Source organism: Anopheles maculipalpis, chromosome 3RL, assembly GCF_943734695.1.
Source record: "Anopheles maculipalpis chromosome 3RL, idAnoMacuDA_375_x, whole genome shotgun sequence".
In the NCBI taxonomy this organism is placed as follows: Eukaryota; Metazoa; Arthropoda; class Insecta; order Diptera; family Culicidae; genus Anopheles; species Anopheles maculipalpis.
Window position 1 is genome coordinate 63,919,140 of NC_064872.1, and position 24,952 is coordinate 63,944,091.

At 42.9% G+C, this 24,952-nt stretch overlaps 2 protein-coding genes across 5 annotated transcripts in view; one reads left to right on the plus strand and one right to left on the minus strand.

The window, feature by feature from the left end:
* The window catches only part of LOC126562623 (uncharacterized), a 228,752-nt gene that overhangs the window by 155,735 nt on the left and 48,065 nt on the right, over positions 1-24,952 (minus strand). For all 3 annotated transcript variants that reach the window (XM_050219177.1, XM_050219176.1, XM_050219178.1), the window contains exon 4: positions 6,537-6,789. In XM_050219177.1, the coding sequence (XP_050075134.1) occupies positions 6,537-6,789 (253 nt within the window). The remainder of the gene's footprint in view (positions 1-6,536; positions 6,790-24,952) is intronic.
* LOC126562844 (elongator complex protein 5) overlaps positions 1-24,952 on the plus strand; it is a 561,590-nt gene that overhangs the window by 41,776 nt on the left and 494,862 nt on the right. The window lies entirely within an intron of this gene.

The window sequence follows — 24,952 nt, forward strand, 5'->3', positions numbered from 1 at the left end:
TGCCGCCTGCCGGAGAAGTTCGTGTGAATAGATTTATGTAAAAGCGCGCGGTACGCCAAGCCGCACGGCGCGTCACGATTCATCGACGATCGTTTGAAGACAACGATTGAATGGCTGCTCAAAAATGCATCAAACAGGAAAACGTTTCTTTTGTTTGCTACTGTTCGCTTCATACGTACACAGCGTGATGAAAGCGCCATAATTTGTTTGAAAGGATCCGCTGTTCTTTCGCTGGCTTTCGAATCCGCATCGAACCCGTACCGAACCACCAAGACGATAACGATGATGTAACCCGGTGTGCAGGTGTGCCTATTTACTAAGAAGCTGCTGCGTGTAAGAATCCGGCGACATCCGACGACAAACGGATTGGTCCGGTGGCGGTGTGCTACAGGTTCGTGCACACATCAACGATGGCTCTATGGTTGCACTCACGCGATGCATTTGCAAATCGTCGTTGCAATCCCCATCGCGGATTGCATTTACGAAGAAAGCTTGAACGAACGTCACTCATTCCCAGGGTGAGGACACGTGTGAGTTGGGTTGAAGCACCGAAACGGAAAGGAAAGCAAACCGTTACCAGCATATAAAACGGAAAACCGTGTCGTACTCGAGGTCGACATTTTTTGTAGTTGTAGCAATCGGCTTTTGCTTTTGTTGAAACGGCACCATTGCTTGCTGCGGCCTGGCAATGTGCTCGCACTTACTTACATGTGGCTTTTGGGTGGCAACCGTAAAGGTAAGCCATAAGGTCAGATGTAACATGAAACGCCATTTCTTTTTCCATTTCGTGTGTGCGAAAGAGGTTGTGTGAAGAGCCTGTTAGGAGGGATAGAGACGTAGACGAGCAGGCGTGGTGTTCTTAACGCGTTTGACATATTCTTCAGCATTCGTCTTTCACTGAGCTTGGCGTGCGGAAAGGTTGCATCGATGACAGATGGTTAAGAGCGGATATGGAATGGTTTGTGAGTGAGTTTTTTTTTCGCTTTACATTTCTTACACATTTTCCTTGCCGGATTTGAATGGCTTATTTATTTCCGACATTTTCAGCTTGTACTGAAAATAGATCGAATTCTTAGCAAAAGAAAAAAAGCTGAAAGCTTTAGAAGATAGGTTTTGATAATTTCTTAAATTTTATGAGAAAAAATGTAGTAAAATTAGCAATTTATAGATCGTTTCACTTTACCAGAGTCCAACAATTCCCTTTTAATAGTCGACAACTCCACGCGAGAGGACACGTAGAACGTTCCAAATTATCTTCGCTGGAGGATAATTCTCAGAATTATCTTGATGGAACACGACTTATAGTGAATAAGTCGAGTTCCATCCAAATCCCCAACAGTACTACACCGACGGATCCTCTTCGCATCGAAATCTTCCTCAAGCTTAGACGGTCATACTGTATATATAGCTGAGCTAACCTTTAGGAACTTCTCATTAAAAGTGCGAATCCTCCAGATCAGTATTTCATATTTACTGATAATCTCACAGTTGTCGAAGCACTAAAATCTGTCAAGGCATTACAGAGCTCTGATTACTTTATTCCCAGCAGGAAAAAATCAGGCCCCTTTGCCAAACTAGGAGCCTCTAATGGCAACATTTTTGAGAGGTCGATTCCCCTTTACGAGTTGCTTCGCACCCCACAACAACTGTGTACGCATTTACCTGCATTCCATCTGGCCACAGGTTTCCCTGACTCTCAGACTCCTGACAGACATGACATCAAGACTTATGTCGAAACATTATGCGTCATGTCTAGTCATGTGTGCAACTCGATGCAGCTTGACCCATGCTCTTAGCTGCCGTTTGGGCATCGGGAAGATCTCCGGCGGTACCGATACGCAGTATCCTGGAACAGAACCGACTACGAATACGCGCGAATTCTACTTGAGTTCGCCTAAGAGATGGTAATCGTTCTTTGATCACTTCCCTTCCCTTTAGTTCATTGTAGTTTGTTATGTTTATCTGTTTTTCGTTCTTTATTGTTTTTGTTTGCAATATGTTTGCAGCATACACGATAGCATCGAGCGGCAGTCGTTGTTCTGGCCCAAGTAGTGACTCAAACTGATTTATGACATCCAAAGTCGTAATTGGCGACTTTGCCATTTGGCGGAGTGTTTGGGTTCGTTTCTGCAGTAATCTTTCAAGGTTATTGTTGCTTTCGACAGCATGCGTTTTGCGGGCGTCAGGGTCGCCAGTGACAATATCTGAACCAAGGAATTAGGTTTGGTAAACGTGAAATTGTGACTGGCGGAATGCGTCAGTTAGATGCTATTATAGCTTCACAAAGTTGTGGTGGCTTGTAGTGGAAATGCAGTATCCACAACAAAGGGGCTATCTTGAGAACCCGTTCCAAGTCTCCACGGTACGATGCTGTAAAAACTGTATTCTGTACTTCAGAAGGATACCTGACAGCCAAATCCTCTACAGCCGAGGCCACCCTTAACCCTGTACTTAATTTAAGGGAGAAGGAAATTTCTACCCTTTATATAGCGTATACGTTGGATTGTGAAGCTAGATATAACAATAAAATGTAAGGAAAACGGCCTAGCTCTTATTAAGAATTATTTTGAAATAACAATTACAATTGTGAATTGTTAAGATAATGAATTTAAAGCTCAAAATAGTTAAAGCGGAACAGAACAGCAATAGACTACATACCATATTTTTGCGTTGCAATTTGAAATGAATAGTGTTTGTATAATTCTTCAATAATAATAACAAACATATTGCATAAGAAAGCTGGCTAAAAATAGTCTCTCCTCAATGAAGTGCGAAAGCTTTACTTAGTTCAAATGTTTTGCCATGCAAACATGTACCTCCATTTCCGAAATCACGGAGCTTTGCTAGCTCGGTAGCCGGCACAGTAGCAAAGTAGAATCCCACCTCTGCTTCACAAACACATTTCATTGTAGTCTTCAGCAAACATCTCACGCGTCCTGACGCTATCGGTATGCGCTGTGAGTCAAATGTGCAAATGTGACGGATAAGCTAGCAGCGGTATGTGACCGCAAAACGATCACACCACCGGCCACCCTCAAGATCCCAACTCGCTCTCTCTCTCTCTTGGACCATCTCTTTTGCTAGCGATTTCACTCGAAACGGATTTGAATTGTTTGCATAGGGCACGCTTCTATCGCCAGGACGCTCGTTCGAACCTGGAGCCCTTTGGCGCGATGAATATTTGATGCGCGAAAAGAGCTTTCTATCATTAAATTGAATTTATTTTAGCTATTTATGAGCCCCAGCACCGGAAATGTTCCGGGCGGAACCTCACCCCCCCCCCCCCCCCCCTCCAAAACGGTGGAAATCGTTCGCGAAAATCCCAGGGTGGGTCGAGCCGCATGCTCATTTTCACGGCCGGCTGTGCTAGCCACGAAAAATCGTACGATAATATTGTGCGCCACGGTTAGCAAGATGAAGGTGTTTATTTGTGCTAAATGCGCTTTACGTGTTGCGAAAGCTCGAGTAGCTTATGCGAACGGCAAACGGGATTGATTTATGTGCCGTACGCTGATGCATGTCTGTTCCGGGGGAGGTTGAACGTTCTGCAAGTTCGATCAACGGGCACCGGGCACCACACTAAACCGACCGAGTGGACGACGATCTGTGGTTGGCCGAATTGTTTCCACCGTTAGTGGTTGTGCGTCTGTGTGTGCTCTACACATTTCAGTTTGAAATAGCTTTTATCGCATCGTGTCTTTTGTATGTGTGTGTGTGCCAGGTCAGGTTATTGGGTCGATGCTTATGAGCACGTTATGGACAGGTATGTCACCTTTTGCGAGCCCTCAAGCTCCTCGGAACATTTGCTCCATTATTTCGATCCCGGCATCAATAACGAAATCGGCAGACTGTAAAATGGAAAGCATCCGAAAATCATAAATCAAGCTAAGGGCCTAGTACACATACACATAAGAATCACTTTGCTTCGTTATTAAATCAACTATTTGGCATAGTCGTCGTCGTCGTCTTCGTGCCAAGTATCAAGGTGTCGAGGGTGGAAGATCGAGTTTAGTGTGTGTGTGGCGAGTGGCCCGGCACGGGGCAAAACCCGAGTATTCCCTTTTTCGATCAATGGCGATACAAACGGCTGTAGCTCGAAAGCCTTCCAAAAGCGTATGTCTTTGGGAGTGAAACATTTATTATAATACTACACAGCACCTTCTAAAGCTGTGACGTGCATTGAAATGGCCGGGAGGGATTTGAAAAGATGGGAAGGAAAAAATACACACACACACACACACACACACACACACACAAGAGTGGCAAAAAAAACACACACACATCCAGCACAAACATCGATTGGAGAGCGGAATCGATCACATCTATAAATAATCAACGACAAATTGCATAGGAAAAATGGCCCCAGGCATTAAAGCCTTGATTCAGGCGCAAGGTTTATGTTTGTGTGTTTGTGCGTTTGTGCTCGAATCGAGTTTCGATGTATCCAAGCGAACAGATTGAATACCCCGTGGGGCATTCCCCATTCTTTCGAATGCCGCTTCATGGGTGGTTCGGCTTTCTGCCCTGTGACCATTATGATCCGTGACTTGTGAAAAACGATTTGTTTATCCTGCTGCTGCTGCTCGAGGGTGGAAAGGCTGCTGCTCGAGGGTGGAAAGGCTGATGATTGCAGCCCACAGTGCAATGGGACAGTGTTTTTCTTACGAGCGAAACTTGTGCAATGCAGGCACGGCACGGGAGGATGCAAGGTTGGAAGTGGGAAAATGTTTTGTAAAAGCGTAAAGTACCGTGCGTAGATGTGTTGTTTTGTTGTGATACTGAAACGATGATTGTTTATCGTGGTGATTTTAGAGTTTGTTCGAGTGAAGTGAAGCAATTGATTTAGTTCGTTTGAGATTTTTCGCATCATTAAAGTCATTTCATTGATAACCATTATTTGAAATGGATTTTACACTTGAATATGTTATAATTTTATGCAATTTATTTTAATTTCTTCTTCATCCTTAGCTCTATAATTTGGAAATGGCTTGACCTGCCGTTAATGGTTTTCTTTGGCCGTATTTTACCCTTCGCTGGATATACAGCCTTGCATACGAGGACATGGTTCGAACCAGATTCGATTTACGGTCTGGTCGCCGCTATCATCTCAGCCATTGGACAGCTTTGATGTTTATTGGCGGAGAAGTTACTTTAGTTGTTGATACTTGAAGATAGTTGATAAAGTGGGATAACGTTAAAACTCAACTGCTTCCATCAAGTCCTAGATAAGCGATTCCTAATTTCTCTCAATCACAAGAAATTTGTGATACAAATGAAGCCCTTCTGTATACCGTAACAAAATCTGCTTGGGTCTATGTCTCAACCATCAGTACTGTCTGATTAGGAACATATGTCTATTTACAGCAAATAATTGTATACTATAGGCTGAAAACTGACTCGTTGAAGAGTATTGCTATCTGCAGCTAACAAACTATCTTAAGCACAATAATACAATCTGAATTGCATTCGTCCACCGAACTACAATCGCCAAGAGTCTGATATTCAGCTTTATCAATCCATTTTTTTGCTTTTAAAAAAAATACAAAACAAAAATTCCTACAAAGGGCACATTTTGTGCATCGAACATCGACTTGAAATCGAACGTAACTTCAAGTGCCCGCCTGCCAGTCTGCAATGCCGGCAGAAAAGCCTCCTTACAAAACAGAGTGGGCTGAGGCTTAAGGGAATTTTGCATCATTTTTCAAGCACCCTCTCGATGCACCGGATCATTAACGATGCGGTATTTGCACACGAGAACGTTTGCCGCTGTGGCACTCGGTGCCTACGAGTGCTACAACGCGGGGGCGGAAAAAAAAAGTGCAGTGTAAATGGGTTTGCGACCGAAAGGGGAACCGGGGTTGTTCATCATTAAGCATCGATCGAATTGTTTTTATCCGTATTGAATCTGTTACAATCTGCACCAATCATTAAGAATTCCGCTCGAAGGGATATGCTACCAAAAGGGTCCCTTTCACACAGGGATCGTGCAACCCGTTGGTAGCAATTTCCTGCAATCCAGCCAGTAGAATGCATTTTATGTTCTAATGGTCTTGTAGATGGTGCCGTTTCGTACAATCAAGCGCAGTACTTGATGTGCGACCGATATCGTATGGCATGTGTAGGCGGTGTTGAATAGGGAACGTCAAATCGAGCGTTATTCTGCGAGGCCTTCAGGTAAAACCCATCTCTTGATGTATTTTTGAAAGCACCAGCAAGGCAAACGGGGGCTTCGTCGAAAGGGTTTTGGGCGAGTTTAAGCACGTTGTACCAATTTTGAAGAGCGTTGAGAGCTTTTTTGTTCCTTTCAGGCACCAAATACCCTTCCCCCATTCAAGCAAACTCATTGTATTAGATAGCTTTAAAATGAGGAGCTTTTTCTTTACATAAAACACTAATGCCATGCAGCGCCGTTTGAGGGAAATTCAACCTCACAATGTACAGAAGGAGCTCTTTTATTCGCTCGTTCAAATAATAGACGTTCCGAGTCCGAGCTTAAGACTCTCAAGGGCCGACTTTCAATTGCTTTGCAGGCTTACCTTGATAAATAGCAGCAACCGGTTGCGTCTGATAGACGGGAGCGGGCTCCTGAGACATTGGTGGTTCTTTGCGTAGTGTTGTGATCAGTGTCGGTGGCAACTGCTGCTGCTGTGGCTGCGCTGGTTGGTACAGTGGTTGTTGCTGTTGTGCCGTCAGCGGTTGGAAAGCTTCAGTGGGCTGCGGTTGGTACGGTTGCTGCTCGAGCGGATTCTGATATTGTGGCGCTAGCGGTTGCTGGTGTTGAGCTTCAGGCTGAAGAGAAACGAAGAAGCCATACATTAGTTTAACAAGTTTAAGTAGCACATTAGTAGGTTACGTTTCAGTACAACGGAGGGTGTTGTTCATTTGATTTGAGCGTTTCATTAGAGCCCGTTTGATTGGCAGGTGCAGTATTTCGCTTTGAAAAGCAACTTTCATTCGTTTGGTCGTTCTGAATTGATGTATTGAATAGTGTAGCTCAATACAAGGTTGCTATCAAGCATTTAGTTTCGATTGATCCTTGAAAGACTTCTTACAATTGATAAGTTTTTTGGGTGAAATATATTTTAAATCAATATTGGGCTTTCTGGACATCAAAACTCAATCAAGAATTCACTTTTTTATGCTTGGTGAACTATATTTACAGTAACAAACAATTGAAAAATATATGAAAGATAAGGGTGCGTCGTATGCAAGCTTGCTACTAAAAACAGGACACATAAAATACGACAAAGGCAATTTCAACGAAATAAATTACGAAATCGAAGAAATCTTGCGTCAATTAACTGTTTTAGATTCTATATCAGTGTGGCTGAAAATAAGCAAAATAATTTTCTTAGCGTTATTCAGCAAGAGAAAACATGGAATCCTTAGCAAAGGATGGCAAAGGACAACGCAATTTTATTCTTATGGCATATATAATAAAACATTCACGTCACAGTTTCGGGAAGTATCATCATTAAAGGTACAAAACCGTTCCAAGTCCGTTATGGCACATAATAGCGAAACATGTCGATGTTGCAACACATGCCAAAACGCATGTTTGATTAACCTCCACACCCGACATAGCGAATGATCGCATTCGATGAGAAAGGAATTCCAACCATTCGTTTGCCTAAAAGCATCGAAAAAGCCTCCGTGCAGGGCTGTAGGTGCGCTTTTTCTAAAGCAGCGCATAACATCATTTCCCAGTGCTTAAGAGGACGACACATTTTGAAGCACCAAACGTTTCACTATTATCGGATCCGTTTATGCAAAAGTAGTTCTGCGGTCGTTTCGGTCGGTCAAAACACTGTCAAGCCGGAATCGGTCACCCACTTTCAATACGCTTCGCTTCCGTCCGAGAGGAACGTCCGAGCCGGAAAGAAAAACATCGCAAGATGTGAATGTGTGTTTATTTGCCTCATGTTTGATAAATACTCGATATGAAGTTGCTGGATATCCCTCTGCACGAGTGTCTCGCTGCACGTACGATGTACAACAAAATCGTGCAGAACCTGCACAGAATGTCACCGCAGGATTAGTGCGTCATTAGTGCGCAATCGAATCGAACCATCGTAAGGAGCAAATGTGGCGACATACTGGCATGTTTTTCCAAAACTGGAACCCTCTCGGTCCAGCGTAATGCAGACACAGGCCGCGGCATTTCAGCTGCAGATCTTGTTCCCCTTAGTCAAAGTGCAAAACGGATTTGTATTTGTTTTCCCCGTGAACGGTTCGAAGGGGTTTCCATGCGTGTGTTTCGGGTCGTTCCACTTTTTCCGCAGGGTTCGAGCGTTTGGGGGTTACTGTTTCATCTCGTTATCGGAATAAACAATGAAACCGTGTTGGGTCCGCTCCGGTAAAAGGTCGCGATACAACCTCGCTCCCCCTGGAGCAGTGCTTCGAGCGCTTTGGGGTTGTCCATGTTTCGCGTCCGTTCAAGTACAGCATAATTTATCCCGCCAGTGTAGCGGGTGATGCGGCCGGACGACTTTACTATTTTGTGCGTTAACTGTTTTCGCATAAAATGCACACGACCGATTGTGGTGGCCACACCACCGGGGACAGGGGGGGATAAGGTGGCTGCTAACATCGTTGCAAATTCCACCGAACTTTCGCTACACATTTCACAGACGCGCGTTGTGGTGGGTGAACGAAGGTGACCAAAAGTATGTCGACGCGTTGGGAAAGCCGATAGCCATTCTGCTGGCAGCTGACAGTTTTCGATGTCTGCTTGAAGTGTCTATGTGTGAGGGTGTGTTTGTATGGGAGCACATGTTTACCTCAATAATGTTTTCATTCGCACCGAGTGCATGTGCGTATATTAAGGTATTGCATTCCGAGGCATGCCCGTTGCTGGCACAGTAAGGACCTTTCCCGTTTGCTGTGTGTGGTTTTGTTTGGTGCTGATACCGCGCGGTTTGCGTGCGTTTGTTGCGTGCGTGTGAGCTGAGGTAGAGTTTTGCAATAGTTTGTGTTGTGGATTTGAAGTTTGATGTTCATAGTTGGGACAGTATTTGTAAAGCGTTTAATGCGTTTGAGATTCTGGAAATTTTTTATGATATTTCGAACCTAATAAATAGTGTTAAAAATTTAAGAAATAAAGCCGTTTTGTTGTGCTGTATGTTGTATATCACTTTAATAATGGTTATTATCAGTTTAGGTGTATTTATTTTAGTTTTAATTCAATTAAACGACGGGACGAGTGTAAGAAAAAAACATCGATCTGTGGTACTGGAATGAGGTTTGAAGAATAACTGAAAGACTAGAAAGAAGCAGTATTTATGTTGCAAAAAGTAGTTTAAATGCAATGATTGCAATTGATTAAATGCGCTTGAAATCCTAAAAAAACTATGTTATCATAAAACTTGAAATTAATCTTATTTTTTATTCACTGAAGAACGACCAGGCTCTCTCAATGATAGCTCTAAAACTTTAAAATTTTCTCTGAACTAGACTTTATGCAGTTTTCTAGTAGGCTATTTATATTATTTGTCCATATGGATGCAACTCATAATGGCTCACTGGCACTCAACATTTGAGCTACTTTTGGAGTCCAGCTTTGAGCAATTGATTTAAAACTGTTATTTTGTGATTGCGTGCCCATAAATTGAAGAGAAGAATCGTCAGTTTACCATAGTTTAATGTAGGTTGAATAAAATTGAAGAATCAAATTAAAGGATAAAGAAACATTTCGTTACATGGCTAGGTTCTTCTTCGGTAAATTTAAAAAAGTAGCGAAATATTATTATATAGTGTCTGAACAGGACTTTTTAAGCTGTACGATTAAATGAGATAATCAATGAGGTTATCAGCATGAAAAAAGAAAAGAAAAAATGAAGAAAATAAATAATTTTACAACAGTTTCTAGTGAAACATCGAGTCGAGAAAATTTAAACCACACACACAAATATCCAATTCTGTACAACACGTGAAGTAAACGGAAAAGAAGAAAAAAAAACATTAAAGAAAGTCGTATATTAGCGCGAAAAGGAGAAAAAAAAGAAACACAATAAACATCACAAATAAACAAAACAAAGAACAAACACTAAATCGTACACAAAACCCACCGGATGTATTCGTTTTTTTCTGATCGTGCGCGGTATGATTTGCGAGGACAAGGAGCAGTGGTAGCAGTTTCAGCGCGCCTTAGCGTGTTCAGTAGTTATGTACCTTTCTCGCACCGTACCAGGCGGCTTGCGGAGCCGTTCCCGGATTGCCGGCTGGAGCGTACCCTTGTTGGTACTGCTGCTGTTGCTGCTGCTGCTGCTGATAGAAAGGTGAAGATGGTGAAGAAGGTGAGGATGAGAATTGGGGCGATGGACGGTAGTTCGGTACCGGTGATGCCACGTGAGCCCAGCCACGTGGACTTCCACTACCACCGAGGGTGGACAGTCCCGGTGAGCGCGGTGCAGCAACCGGCACTACTGGCGAGCGTGGTGCTGCTTGATTGCCGTATCCACCACGCTGCTGCTGCTGCTGGTAAGCGTACTGCTGCTGCTGCTTGTTTGGCAGTACGGCACGGCCACCACTGAAGGCAACGGTCGAGGATGCCGGCGTTCGGGTGGGTGGTGCAGCGCCTGGATAATGCACCGGCGACTGCGGAGATGCCGACGGGTAGCTCGGGTACTTGAGCTGATTAACGGGTGACTTAGTCGGGGTGGCCAACGGCGATTGGATCGATGTAGCCTGCTTTGCATAAACACAGGCGTTGTGTGTTGTTTTTTTTGTATCCGAACGGCAGTCACACATGCGATGGAGGCCGTCAAGATGATAAAACGGGGTTCGAGGTTAGGGATGTGAGAGGGATGAATCCGTTTCGCGGGTTTGATGGTTGGTTTTATTCATGTAGCCAGCGAGGTGCAAAACCAGCGTTCACCAGCGCATCCAGCATGAGTGATGAGAGGTGATGGCGGCGTTGATCAAGATGGCGATTTATTTTCGCAAAAATGATTGTGTTTTTTTATGGTGAGATGAAGATAAATATATGTACATTTGGTCATATCATTTTGCAAATCGTCGGCCGAAAGTTGCACGCGCAGTGGAAAAGAGAGAGAAAAGAAAGAAATATAATAAAATACAGTTCAATGGTACCTAGTGCTGAGATCGAAGATATGTTGTAAATGAGTGAATTCTAGGGCAGTTGCATGTGAACACACTCAATGTACGGTGGATTGTGGTGTTTATAGACTATTTGCTTCCAGTATAAAATCTAATTTTGTTGTATCGCGAACCGTTTCAGAGAATATTCTTAAGTTAAATAATATAATTAATATTAAATTATTGCTCAATTAGTTTTTAAGCTATCCATTATAGAACAGACGTACATGTATTAATAAAATGGCTACCCTATTGACAAAATTGCCTTTACCAACAACTTTGAAAGGATTTTTCAATACAAATTTGCCTTATTAGTTTCTTAGTTGACAGATTTTGTCAATAGGGTACCTGAATGGCAGACGTCGTGTACCGATATAACACTATGTCGATTAAGTCGATATTCCACTTGTTCCAGGCTCACATGTCAAGAGAAGGAACACATAACTTATGCGTAAATATTTCACAAAACTCCTGAGCGTGAACGATATGACCGTTCTAAAGATAACAAAATTATTACGTCAAATTGCCTGAAGCTGGGCTTACTCAGTCTGTTTGCTAATAGCTTTGCTAATTGATCGTTACAGGGCATCAAAGATTTTTTTTCAGACAACAAATTTCAAGAAACCTTTTACTTAAGAGCCTAATAAAGATAATTTCATTAGTTAAAGCTATCTATTAGCTAGCTTTCATTCAGCCCAATCAAACATTTCACGGCAAGCCATGTTCTAAAATTGGAAAATAATTATTGAAACGGGTTTATTTTCCGCAAAACGAAGACTCGTTGACGTGTTGTAAAGCTTTTTATTCATTACTTATTTTCTTAGTGAGGTACGGACAGTCCTCACTACGAGGTAACGGTTTGGATGGGATTTGAGCCCCCGTCCTGATGTGTGGAGATCGACACAGCTGTCGATGGCTTTACCATCGGACCGTCCATATACACCTATTGGCAATATTTAAATTGAAATTCAAGCACATACAGTTAAAACGAAAACCAGTGTCGCTTCTTATTGACATTTATTGTCACATAAAAAGCTCATCCTGTGACAAGAAGTCCTTTAGCGTTTCGAATACCCCGCTAGGGCACAGTAAGAAGATGATGCAAAAAACCTCTCAAATCAAACATCACAAAGCGAAACAAAAAACTCAAAGAAAACAAACAAAAAAATCCCCCAGATACCGGCATCTGCCGGACGGTGGTGTTCCCACTGTGTCGGGCCAATGATAAAAATCTGTTCCAACAGCTAGCATCTCAAATTTACAACCAACAACAGCACCGAAATGTTGCTCCCTGCGCATCCGTTTTTGCAACGCTTATGATAAATGGCTATTGTCTCACATTTGGGGTACATCGTGGCCCAGGGTTTCGGTGGTTTTTGTTTTTTGTTTCTTCACTAGCTGCAGCATCTCTTGCTGGCGTTCGGGCTGGGTGAAACAGACCGCCATAATTGTCAGTTAAAAAAAAACCAACATATACATACAAGCACAGGAACAGGAACAGTGTTCGAAAGAAGCACAAGTCAGACGGTATGATATTTCTGCCATCGCTGCTTAGGACGAAACTCGTGACTCGTGTAGCAAAACTCGCCCCCCCCCAAAGCCTGCAACCTCTTTCTTTCTCCCTCTCTGGGGGCGTTGGAGCTAAGGGATGGGGGGGAAAAGTTTGCACTCGGCTGGTGTAAAATTTCGAAGCTTGAAATAAAAGCACATCACCCTTCAGTGTGGATGGCCTTTTACGGAGAGCAGCGTTTTCGAGCGTTTTTTTTCCTTCTTCCCTTTACTGCCACACAAGTGTAGTTCACTTTTGGCTTTTCCATCGATCATGGTTCCTGTTTCGGGACACGGCTTTTTTCGTGATCTTTTCCGAACCCGCGTATAGTGCTGTCAAAATTCGTTGGATAGGGTTTTCGATTGGTTTTGAGACCTCTGATGTGTTTGGTGCCTGTCAATGATCGTCGTTTGTCGGTGTGTGTGTATGTGTTGGTGTTGTTAGCGAAAATAATACGCAGATAAAAGAAGGATATGGACACGGAAACACTCGAATGAATGAACAACATTCCGCTCGAAACACTTTGTTCTTTGCCACTTGATAGCCGGACGTGGGAACCTCCCTGGAGGTCCCTCAACCCACCGGAAGTGTGTGTATGTGCTGGTTCGTTTATTTCCATTTAACTCGAGCACAGTTCCGGGCCGCTGCCCTGCCTTAAAGAGCCTAGTCGCCTTCGTGAACAAATGGAAGGTGTTTAATGTGTGAACCAATTGGGTTAATTATGAGAATTCATTGCACTTTTCCTGGAGTCCAGTTTGGAAAGAAATATTTCCAACATCAAACCACCGACACTAGTGGAGGGTGTAAATGGTTAAACATTGAAACAAGTCGCGTCTGGCAAATGGTGGAAAAGAAAACACAAAACGGACAACAGGGAAAAAAGAGACAAACACAACCAGTGCGGTAATTAATATTTCTGATTCTTGCACAAGAAATAGAGAGAAAGAAAACTGGTAAGCAAACTGTTTTTACGACGCTTTTCTTCGCGGCAAATGTTTTTAGGGGTTTTTGGACGATTCCTTCATTTGTTTTTCCACCAGCGGTGTGTTGTATTGCAGCCAACGGCAAGGTGTGGATGGCAGAGTTTTTTTTTTTGGTTACTTTCTCCTGCTAGGGAAAACATTTTTCCTTATCACGCACAATATAGCTCCAGCTCCGCTGGATGAAGGAAACGAAACATAGGGCGCAGTGAAGTTGGCTGAGCGCAAACCGTGAGAAGACTAATGGAGCAAATTTTGACGTAAAACTTTGTGTACGGTTTCATTTTGTTCACCATAGCGGATTCTCTTCCCTTCCCCGGGGATGTTGCGTTTCCCGGCCGGCCAAGCTGTTGCTTAAGTTGTATGGTGTTTTGCTTGCGTTGCCGTACGGGTGGGAAATTTATCCAAATTCACCCACAACGGATGATTTGATGAAGGAGCGAACGAGCGAACAGTTTGAGTGTGTGTGTGTGTTGCGAAGGGCGGTAGGTTCTTTGGCTGGTTTTCGCTAAATGGAGGGTAAAATTTGCTACAACATTAAACAATTTCTTCTCACCCACTCCAGGCGGTTGTGGAAGGGGAAATGCTCAGCTAATGAGTAGGACATTGGCACGTGGTGCGTTCCTTCTAGCAGCATAAAGAAAGAAGCAAAAGTTGTGTGCAAGCTCGTGTGTGCGTTGGATGTGTGCGAGGATACACTTCTGTATGACATAATTATTCACCAGCACACACGTGTCGAACGTTGAATGTTTGTACTGCTTTTCGCTGCACAATCTATATTAGATTGAGCAAATTAGGGTGTACAAAAGCGCCTAAATGTATGCTCCTGATTAAGCACGTTCCGTAGAGAGTTTGTAATAATTTTATATATCAATTTATCGCCTAATTTTTAGCAACTAATCTATGTAAAAAATATTTTTGTGGAACGAAACAATGATAATATTTCCCACACCATTTCTCTACAAAACCTAAGAACCATTTATATCCTCCCATTCAATCCTGGGTTTTGTTTTTCCACTCGTTAGATTCTCTCTTTCGCCAAGTAAGTGGCGGCAGATATTTGAGTTGTGCTTTGCACGGTTACACTCAACATCACGCTCGAACTGAATCGCAAGCAAAAACCCGGTACAGTTAAATAGTTGCCGGCGTGAAAATGGTCGGCCAGGCGGACGGTTTTCGTTTGGGGAAACATTCCCAGGCCAAGCGGGTTGAGTGTAGCGTGTAGCGAAAGTGTAACGCGTTACGCGGATCGTCACAGTCTTCGACGAAGCATTACAGCTGTTCAATGGGCTGTGATATGGTTTGCCAAAAGCTCCAGCCCGGCACGGTTTGGCCCGTCTTAATTTCTGGCTTTGTTTTTGTAGGTAGTTTTTTTTTTGTTGTTGCTTCTTTTCGGCACAGCGAATGCCGTACTGTATATCGAAGCGTAAGGTAAAGGCTGTTTACAGTTCAAACTAGCACAGTCGAATAATGATAGCTTGTTTTTCTAAGCAGATTTGGCGTGTTATGCAAAAAGTAATTTTTTTACGAGCCCATTTGCATTAACTGTCTAAAACAAATTAAAATACTGAGATTATTCTCAAATGTTTTCAGTGCCAAACAGGCAAAAGTTTGTGTGATTTGCAAGGTTTAAAATTGGTTGCTCCTAAATGTAGATTACTGAATATTGACAGTGCAACAAATGATTCAAATGCATTGTCCATCCATTCAAAAAGTGAGCCTTGTTAATTTTGCTCACTTAGGAATGCTTCCTACTGTTCATTAATTAAACCAGTTTAAAATGTTAAAGCTTCCAGTAGACCTAAAAAATATACGCGCAAGTTTTCCTACTTCTTGTGGTCTTCCTCCACTGGGTAAACACTAACTCGTTGCAGAATAAACTTTGCTGCACAAATTGCTCGTACCCTTCAAGTGCTTTTGCACTACACAAATGTAGGAGGCGGAATGAAAGAAGGAAGAAAAAAAGAATCATACTTGCTGTCGTCGTGCGCTAAAAAAAAGCAAGGGCAGGAAAGGGTACGATGTCATAAAACCAGATAAACCACAAATGGGTCTTTCTTCTGATGTAGGCTTTCACCAGGCAGTAGGACCGTTCTATACCATACAAGCCCCATTTCAAGGTTCTCAATTTGGGTAGCTCGTGGTTTGTCGGTTGATTTTTATTGCATGTGTTGCATGTGTTTCGAGTTTTGGTTTTAGCTGTTTCTTCTTTCTTAGTTCATGTCAAGTCATAGAGGAGATTTTTCTTTTGTGTCCTCTACACTATGAAGCATTTTTTCTTACTCTGTACGATCCAAAAAACTAGTTGTATGCTTTCCCTGTTTTTTTCCTTCTGATCTTTTTCGTTTTAAAACTGTTTGCCGATGCGTGAACACGGGCGAATGAACGTAAATGGTTGTTCTTTGGGTTTTGCAAATCATTTGATAGTAGCTGTTTATCATGGTTTGTTTTGTGGCACCATAAGGTACTTTTAGGAAAATTTAGTTGCACGCACTGCTTGCTGGCTACTTTCATCCTCGAAGACCAGGCAGGTGATTACGAGCATTGGTCGATGTGCCTTGAATATTCTATATAATTATTCAAAAACCCTATTCTCATACATTCATAGAGCGTTATTCTGAGAGTGCCTCTGATTTCACAGAAAAACTTTAGTTGGAAGCGTTAATTTTGCTCGATTTCATCCTTTCACCTTGGAATAAATATTTTCGAACAAATAATTGCATACTGTCAGGCGAGTTCAAAATAGTTCAGTGGAACCGCACCGATGTAATTACTTTTAAAATACTAATGATTTCCTGATAAATTTAAAACAAAAACTATATATTCTCAGACCACCAAGCAGTCAAGTATATTCAAATGGAACTACATTGAAATGAAATTACTTTCAATAATTTGATGTGGAAGTACCACCACTCACGGTAAGTGTGACAAGCCTAGCGCTCCGGATGCCTGAGCGGAAGCATAATTACCGTATTTAATCAAATGCTTTCGCTACAGTGGCAACTACTTCGATCCATAGCGAGGCGGTACCCGGAACAGAAGCCTTACGCTTGACACTCAAGGCACACGGCATACCCGGTCTGGTTCGAGAATTCGAATCCAATCGAACCGGGGGTTGGTTCCAATCGATACAGACCGATGGATGCAATGTGTGTGTGTTTGGTGAAGGCGCTTAAATTGCGTAAACCTCACAAAACAGTCAATAATAATCATCGTCGGTAATTAATTAGACTCGCGGGCGCCGCATTGAGGTTTGGCGCGTAACGCTCGATGTGTCTATATGGCGAGACCTACCTCGTTTAGACACAAATGGTTTTAGCGATTGGTGTGGTAAAGCTTGCTTGCTTGGAGGTTTTGCGGTTTAATGCAGCCGTACTCCCGGCAGCTCCTTTAATTCAACATACGACCACGGCATCCAGGTTGACTTCCAGGGTGGTAAATGTCGTAATCCATTTGCCTGGCGTGTATGCGTGAACTACCAAACCCCGCACGGTGTGGCGAATGGTGATGATGAGAATTCGCGACCGTTTGATCACGATGTTGGAGGTTTTGCGGTTGATTTACTCCACGGTGGCAACGGTGTTACACTGACCAGGTTGCAATCAGCTACTGCCCCGGGAGTGCTGTTTGTAATCGCCAACAATTTATCACTCAAATAGTGTCCCTGTCCTTCGCGAGCACTGCTTGCCTTTCGTTCAGCGTTCGCAGCAGCCCCCAACAGGCACTTCAATGAAAACGCATTAATGATGCTGAACGGTGGTTGTGATGACCAACCGTGCAGGTGAAGGTTCTGCCATTTTGGTCCTTCTGTAGGTGAAAAATTCTTCACGCATGTTTGCGAATCTGTGTGGGATTCGCTGCTAACTTCGTGAACGCTTGCCTACCCTTATGGGTGCTGTACCTGGTCTAAGTGTTCTACGGGAAGGCGAACGGATAGTGGGGGTAAACATTTGCTCCTGGCAGAATTACTCATCACATAAATAACCATAAATAATACCACCTACATCATGCATGTATGTGTCTGCATACGTTAATGTCTACGTGGAAGCTTTTGTTTCGATGTCCTTAAGTGTGTTCTTTGTTTCCCTTCTTTTCATCTTTTTTTCCTTTCTTCACTGTTTTAGTGTTACTTTGTTTATACATCTGTTGAAGGATGAATGGGTGTATGTGTGTATTTATTCTTTTCCCGTGTAAATGTTTCTACCTTTATGATCGCCTAAAATGTTCCGGCCTGCGCCCGGGTAGGTGGATGAAAAAGAATGCCTACCGGGACCGCTAAAACTCACCCCACATACTTCACCACGAGCGTACGGTGCGGCCCAAATGTGGTGTATGTGGAACGCAACTTTCCTACGGTTCCACGGTGTCCGGCCCCCGCCGAGTGGTGGCATCTTTACGAGCGGCGCTATTTGCGAAATACGCTCCGGTATGAAGAATGTGCAAAGATGTTAATTTCATCTCTCGACGGCTGGGGCAAAAATGTTTCCACAATGACATGGAAATGGAAGGCACCGTTTTGGGACGGAATGTTAGGCGAGCTCGGGTGGAAGGATGGGCACCTCTGGCGGCAGAGTGTTAATGTAAGGTGCGGGCGTGTAGCGGTGCGTAGCGATAGCTTACATTATGATGTATATCCTTGAACGGCGCACCTGTCCATCCTGCAGTAAGGCAAATGACATGCTAACACGTATGAAATATGTTTAGTCGAAAATGGTGGCTGCGTGATGAAATTTGTGCGAATGCTTAAACGCATACGGGCCCGAAGATTGCGGTTGTGCGGTGGTGGTGTGGTGATGGACAGACTTCTTTTTTTTCTTCTCTTTGCTTGGTCGTGTTTTACAAAACAGAAGTAAACGAATGGTAATCTAGCAAAGTGTAGATGTGTTAACAAATTTAATATGTGTGAGGTGATTTATGAAAATTTGTGCTTCCTGCTGAAATGTGTCGTGTGTTGTTTTTCTTGGTGAGATTTTGATTATGGATGGCAGTTATACAAGGCATTTAGTAATGACTCAGTCTTAATGATAGACTTTAAATGAGACTGTGGAGTTTGGGGTATTTTATATTAATTTGATTTCTGATTGTATAGGGAAGTACTTTTATTGTTAAATTAGAATATTTTAATAGGGCTTTTTTTAAACATTGGATCAAATCTCAACGGTGACATGAACTGGCCCTGCCGAAGCAGCACGAAAATAAACAAAACCATCGAATTACGAGCATGTGATCGAAGAACATTTCAAGATTTTCTTCAAGATATTGTATTGGTTTGCTTCGCCTGCTGCTATGCAATATTTACAGGTTTTCGATCCATATCATGAAATAGCTAAATCGCTCGGGAGTATGTTTTAAATGAAAAGTTGAATATTGCAAGCTCGTCGTGGAACTTTGCAATCATACATCATACATATCAAATGTTGCCTTCGTTGTGGAGAAAGAAGCAGTGCTGGTGTACAGCAAATGTTAGGATGACATTTTTATTTAGCAGGAGAGAAACAAGCGCTTAGTAGAAATTCCTCAAAAAATGTTGCAAAGTTCAACAGTTGAAGTGCACATCTACCCTAGCCAAATCCAAAATTCCACTACATGTATTGCACTATTCCACTATTAGAAGCTTGCACCATTTCGCTTTCCAATTGAAAAATTCTACTGAGAGTTTCTAAAGCTCCTTTCTGTGGATTGAAACTCTGTATTAGCCAAATTAGATGATAAAATTCGTTCATTCCTTAGTATCGCTTGACATGTTGGAAGGACATTAAGGAGAGAACATTTCTTTGCTGCTTAGTCTCATTTATTTCAACTATTGCAAGCTTACTGTAATACTCAGTCAATGTTACAGCAGTCAATGTTACTCAAACTGTACATTTACTCTGTAGTTTTATCTTATCTTCTCAAATGTTGTTCCACTTTATAGCTCTCTCTTGTTTGCCAGAGAAACCTATGTAATTTACTCATGTGAGAGGAACTACAAAATTAGTTACCTTAAAAAAAGAAACGTTCATTCGTTCTTCCCAAAACCCCTGAAAAATGGGACCCCTTTTTCTCACATTACGAATGGTATAAAGTTTGCCCACAAGCACCATACGAGACGAGCTTCCAATTTGCTACCTTTCTGTGGTAAAACATTTTACGGGGACAGTTTTGTGACTATCATCGTACATCGTGCCGTTTGCGTGTGCATATTGAGTTTGAGTAGGGAAGAGCAAGTGTGATGCGAAAACTAGACCGTGGGAAAAGCGTTGTTCCATGGAAATAATATCTGTTCGCGAATTTTGGAAAGTTAAGGATGGGGTACGGGTTTTCAAGTACACTTGCAAATACCGACACTTTTACACTCACACACACACACACACCCATCCATACAAAATTTATATAATTCAGTATCGGTACACATGTGTGCGGATCGTAAATCATGCGCAAAATGTGTGCCCACGTGTGGAAATGGTTCGTTCCGGTTTTTCCCCCAATAAAGGCGAGTACGTCTCGAGGCTCGGGATAAAATAAAAAAAAACACACACACCTTCCCGGAACCATAAACCCTTGCGGGGGGGGGGGGGGGGGGGGAAAGGACCAAGAGTCCTTGCCGTCCGGGCGGCACAAAAATACTATCAAAACTTTTTCTCACTCTGAAAACGGGAAAATGATATCATTGAGCGTGTGCACTCGGCGCTGGTGCGCTGCATAGTCTGGCTGGTTGGCGAGGGTATGTTTAACGAGAAAATGCTACGTAATAAGCTGCACTGGAAAGGATGTTAAAGTTTGCAAACGGAGAAAGTTTCCTGTTAGTCAATCGTTAAAGACAATCGGACAGAGCAGTGAAAGCTTAAGAACAGAATGGGAAACGGGGCGGTGTGTGAATACAGAGTGTGTATGTGTGTGTGTGTGTTTTTTTTTTGTATAAGTTTAGTAGACTTTACTCAACGAAAGTATGGTGTGGTTGGAGTGATGAAAAATCTGCTTCTTGATAATTGGTGAGCATAAGCAGAGTTTCGCTAGTAGCTGGCAAATGTGTTTAAAAAGTGGCTATTGTTAAGTAAAATATTTAAGGCAAGTTTTCATTATTTTTATTCCACAATTGCAGTATCTCTGTCAAAAGAATTTATTTTCCAATTTTCATCTTTTTTTAGAATTCCTCAGCAATTTGAACGAATTCAACAACCAACCCTGTCCGATATCCCTCTTCTAATATAAGCATCCTTTAACGGAATAGGCAGCTTTAATCAATATTGAAGTCCAATCTAGGTACTCGCAACGAAATCTTTCTCTCTCTCTCTCTCTCTCTCTCTGCCTCCCTCGACATCAGTAAAATATTCAATGAAATTCCACGATTGGCGATAGAATTAAGAAATGCAAAAAAAAAAAAACCCACGGCAACACTAGCACTGAAAGAGATCTATCGCAGCCGTACAATATGTAGTGCGTTTAGCCTACCTTCCAGGCACGAAGATAACGAACGAAACCAGCATTTCGGTGAGATCCGCGCCGGCTGGTTAGCCTGTCCGTGCCTGTCAGTACTTCGGGACTTGCATCATGTCACGTAGCTTGTTGGTGCTCAAATAATCCCGCGCTACCCTTCTCCTTTCCCGAAACACACACACAACTTCGCCCCAAAACCTTCGGATGTCAAATGACACGGTGAAGCGACGTGGTGATGACACACACACACGCCCGACTGCCTCTTATGATCCCGACCGGTTCAAATCGCTTGCCGGGGTTGTACGGGGTTCGGTAAGGAGAGGTCAACGTAACGGCTCGATAGTGTGATGCTTTTCCGGATCGTTCGTTGGAAAATGTTATTGCATACCTTTCGGTTCGCTCTGTCACATACGACTACACACTCACTCATCCACGTTTCTCGTTTCGGTTTGTTAGGTGCATCGAGTGTCTCGTTGCTGAAATGTTGAATTTGAAGTATCCTCCTGTGGCCAGAAGTACGTATTTTCGCACATGCACCCATACGAGGATGGGTGGTACGTGAATCTATTTGTCCCGTACGGATCACTAGATCCAGGGTAGGACGGGATGCAGTTTCAGGTGAGACACTCGTATTTGTGTTTGCGTGTGCGTGTGTGTATTGTTGCATGACAACTTATCCCGCGCGTGTTTTTGCGACCGTCGAGTTTTGGCGATAAACTTTCAACCTTCCAATACATTGATTCCCCTACAAACACACCAGGTTATGCCCACGGACGATCCAAACAAACTCATCCGTGGGTTTTCTTGTTTTTCTTCTGTGTTGTTTGTGCGCGCCCGCGGTTCCTAACCATCCGACATCGCGTTCCTGTGGCCGGTGATGTCGTCCATAAATTTTTGTTTCACGCCATAAATCGCAAAGCACCATAAATTTTCGCACACCACATCCCCAGATTGCACCTGTTTACTTTTTGCCGACTGGCACCGTATACCGGATTTACCTGGTGCTCATTTGCTAGAGCATGCAGATGAACTGGCGGCGCCTGATGTCTGCTTGAAACTATTTTTTTGTTTTTTTGCCCCTGTACTGTATGGAGTTGAATCGGGCAAAGAAGCGCAGACCAGAGATAACTGCACTCTCTAAAACTCATCATCACCAAGCTCAAGGACACCTCTCGCAGCTTGCAATCGCTCGATGCAATCATGCAACTGCACGGTTTCGTTCGACAGCCGCATGTCGTTAGCTTGGTGGGGAGGAGTAAAACTTCGATTTGCCACCGAATCCGGCTTTCTCGGTTATTTGTTTCGATACGAAAAGCTCAACCTTGCGCGATCATAATGGAAAAGACGAAGTTGTGATCATCATCAACATTATATCCCGGCGGCGTATGCCATTATCGTTAGCGTTGCGTCAAATCTCAAGAGGTTGGTCACAAAAGGGTGCATTTTACAGTGTCTCCAGTCACGCTGGACTGCGGGAAGTGCTCTGCAGCGCATGGAAAGCATAAATGATATAGCCGGTTGCCAGGCAATTTTATAACTTAATCGCTGGAAAATCATAAAGCCACTCAATCGTTATCACCAAAACCGGTCAAAGCTGCACTTAGGTGAAAATGCATTAAAACCCCGTGGCAAAAAGCGACGGTGCAGTAAAAAAAGGTGATGCAATTTAAACCACAATAGCAACATAAAATCAGCCTGATTGGCACATGGATCGTACTGCTGGGCGCTTAAAAAACGAAGCGGAAGGAAGCAATGGGAACGAAATTTCCTTCTAGGAATAATCCCCACACAAACAAACAGAACAAAAAAAAAAAAAAACAACAACGAAACCAAAGAGCACTCAAACACCGATTCATATCAGGACGATATCATTGGCCGAAGTTTTCGATTTTTCGATTTCTTCTTTTTTGTGTCAATTTTATTACCACCGTATCAAATGGCCAATTTATTACGCCCGCAAATGACCGCGTACAGGTCAACGGTGTCGCACCTGCACCCCCCCGGAAAGGAGTGATAAAAGGTGGTGCCAAAAAAAAAGGTCCATCCACATCCGGTGGGTGAGTGTGTGTGTGTCGATTGATCCGCTAATAAATTTTATGAAGCACTCCATAGACCATAAAATCAGCAGTGTGCCTGTACCGCAGTGGGGCCGTATTGGTGGTGAATCATATACGGTGCTTTGAAGGTGCGTGTGAGTGTGTGTGTTACGCTGCTGATAACAAAAGGTGTTTGATATAATGGACCATTGTCATTGTGAAAAGTGTTGGTTAGAAAATCACGGTAATGGTTTGGTTCGGATAAAGGATTATAAAATCGTCGATTTAGTGTTTCAAAGCTTGTGCTAGATTTTGAAGGAAATTTGTATTATGTACTAGGCATTTCCTATTTTGTATAATTCTTATCGTTCCATCAGAAGGTAAAACGAATGTTAAACTTATCCTCTAGTCCTCTAATGTCCTTTGAGAGACGTTAGCAATAAAAACTAAAAATTACATACTTTTAGGCGCTTCACAAGTGTCTGATTCTCGGACAGGAACAACTAACATTTGGTCTATCTGCTACTACTATGAGACTTTATCAGAAGCTATATTAAGAGACTGCGGGCTGATGGCTGTTGCTAGCAATAAGGGACAGATTATTCGTTATAAGTCATGGCTTTAATTAACCAGTGAATCAAATTAGCTGAAAATAGTTTTGCTTGTCAATGTATACGACTTTACAGGGCTTATCATGTAAGCGATAAATCATTATTATGATGCTTTTGCGATAAGCATAAACCTTGGAATTACACTAATGGAAGCCATTTGTAAAGAATGTTTTTCAGCCAATCGCTCCACACCAGAATCGTTCTAATGTGACCCGATTTTTTTATGGTATTCTGAATTTTCAAAGTGATTTTTCGTTCCCTCTTTCCGAAACCTTGCTCAACCTCGTTTATGTTCTATTACTTACATTAAATCCCACTCCATTTTAACTTAATTTGGGCCCATCTCCTCTTTTTTCCGTGCATACTAGCGTGTAAATGGCTGCGAAAAAACAAGCCTGAGTGAAGGTGTCACCGGGATTACAGCGTCATTTGGAAATCTGCATCCTCGGCCACGGCGACCCCTAGCCCGGAAGACACAACCAATTCCGGACTACATTGAGCGGCAAACTTTTGATGTGCACTTTATGCATCAAATTTGCATTCCTAGGGATGCATGGCACCATTTGCCCGATCGAGAATACTGTTTTTTTTCCCTCCTGTGCTCATCTTCGTCCACTTACATCAGCAAGAGATAGGGGTTGAAGAGGGATTTAAAAAAAATGTTTTCGGTATGAGTTGGTTGTTGTTTTCTGTTCGGGTGCTTCCGCTTGTGTAACGCTTGTTTTTTTTTTGTTGCTTGAGTGTGAAGGATAAAAGTGTGGAAAATGCTTGCCATTTGCAGTGTGCGCTTTTTTGTTTTTATTGTTTGTCCCTTTTGCAGTGGGCCAGAAATATTATGGATGGTCGAATGGGTTTTCCTAGCGTTTTTTTTTTTCATTCGCTCCCTCACTAGCTGCTACTTCCATTCGTAGCCTTGTTAGTGCTACTTGGCCGAATGCAATTTTCTCGATGGTAAATTAACAGCAACGAGGGAACAGCTGCATGGCGATGCAAATGATTTACGTCACACTAACTACCTCCCATTCAGTTTCCTCCCTATCCCGGATCCCGTGCGTTTCAGTGGTTGGGCCTGGGCCATAAGGGTGGCCAATTAGAGCAAACACGCTCTCCGCAACAGGAACGGTTGGTCGTTCCCGGTGGTTGCAAAATCGTGAATCGGCAAAAAAAAAATAAAATAACGGCAAAACGGAACCGACCCGAAAGCAAAATCGGGCGTGGAAGCTTTCACAATCATTTACACATTTTAAGTGAAAACAATCCGTG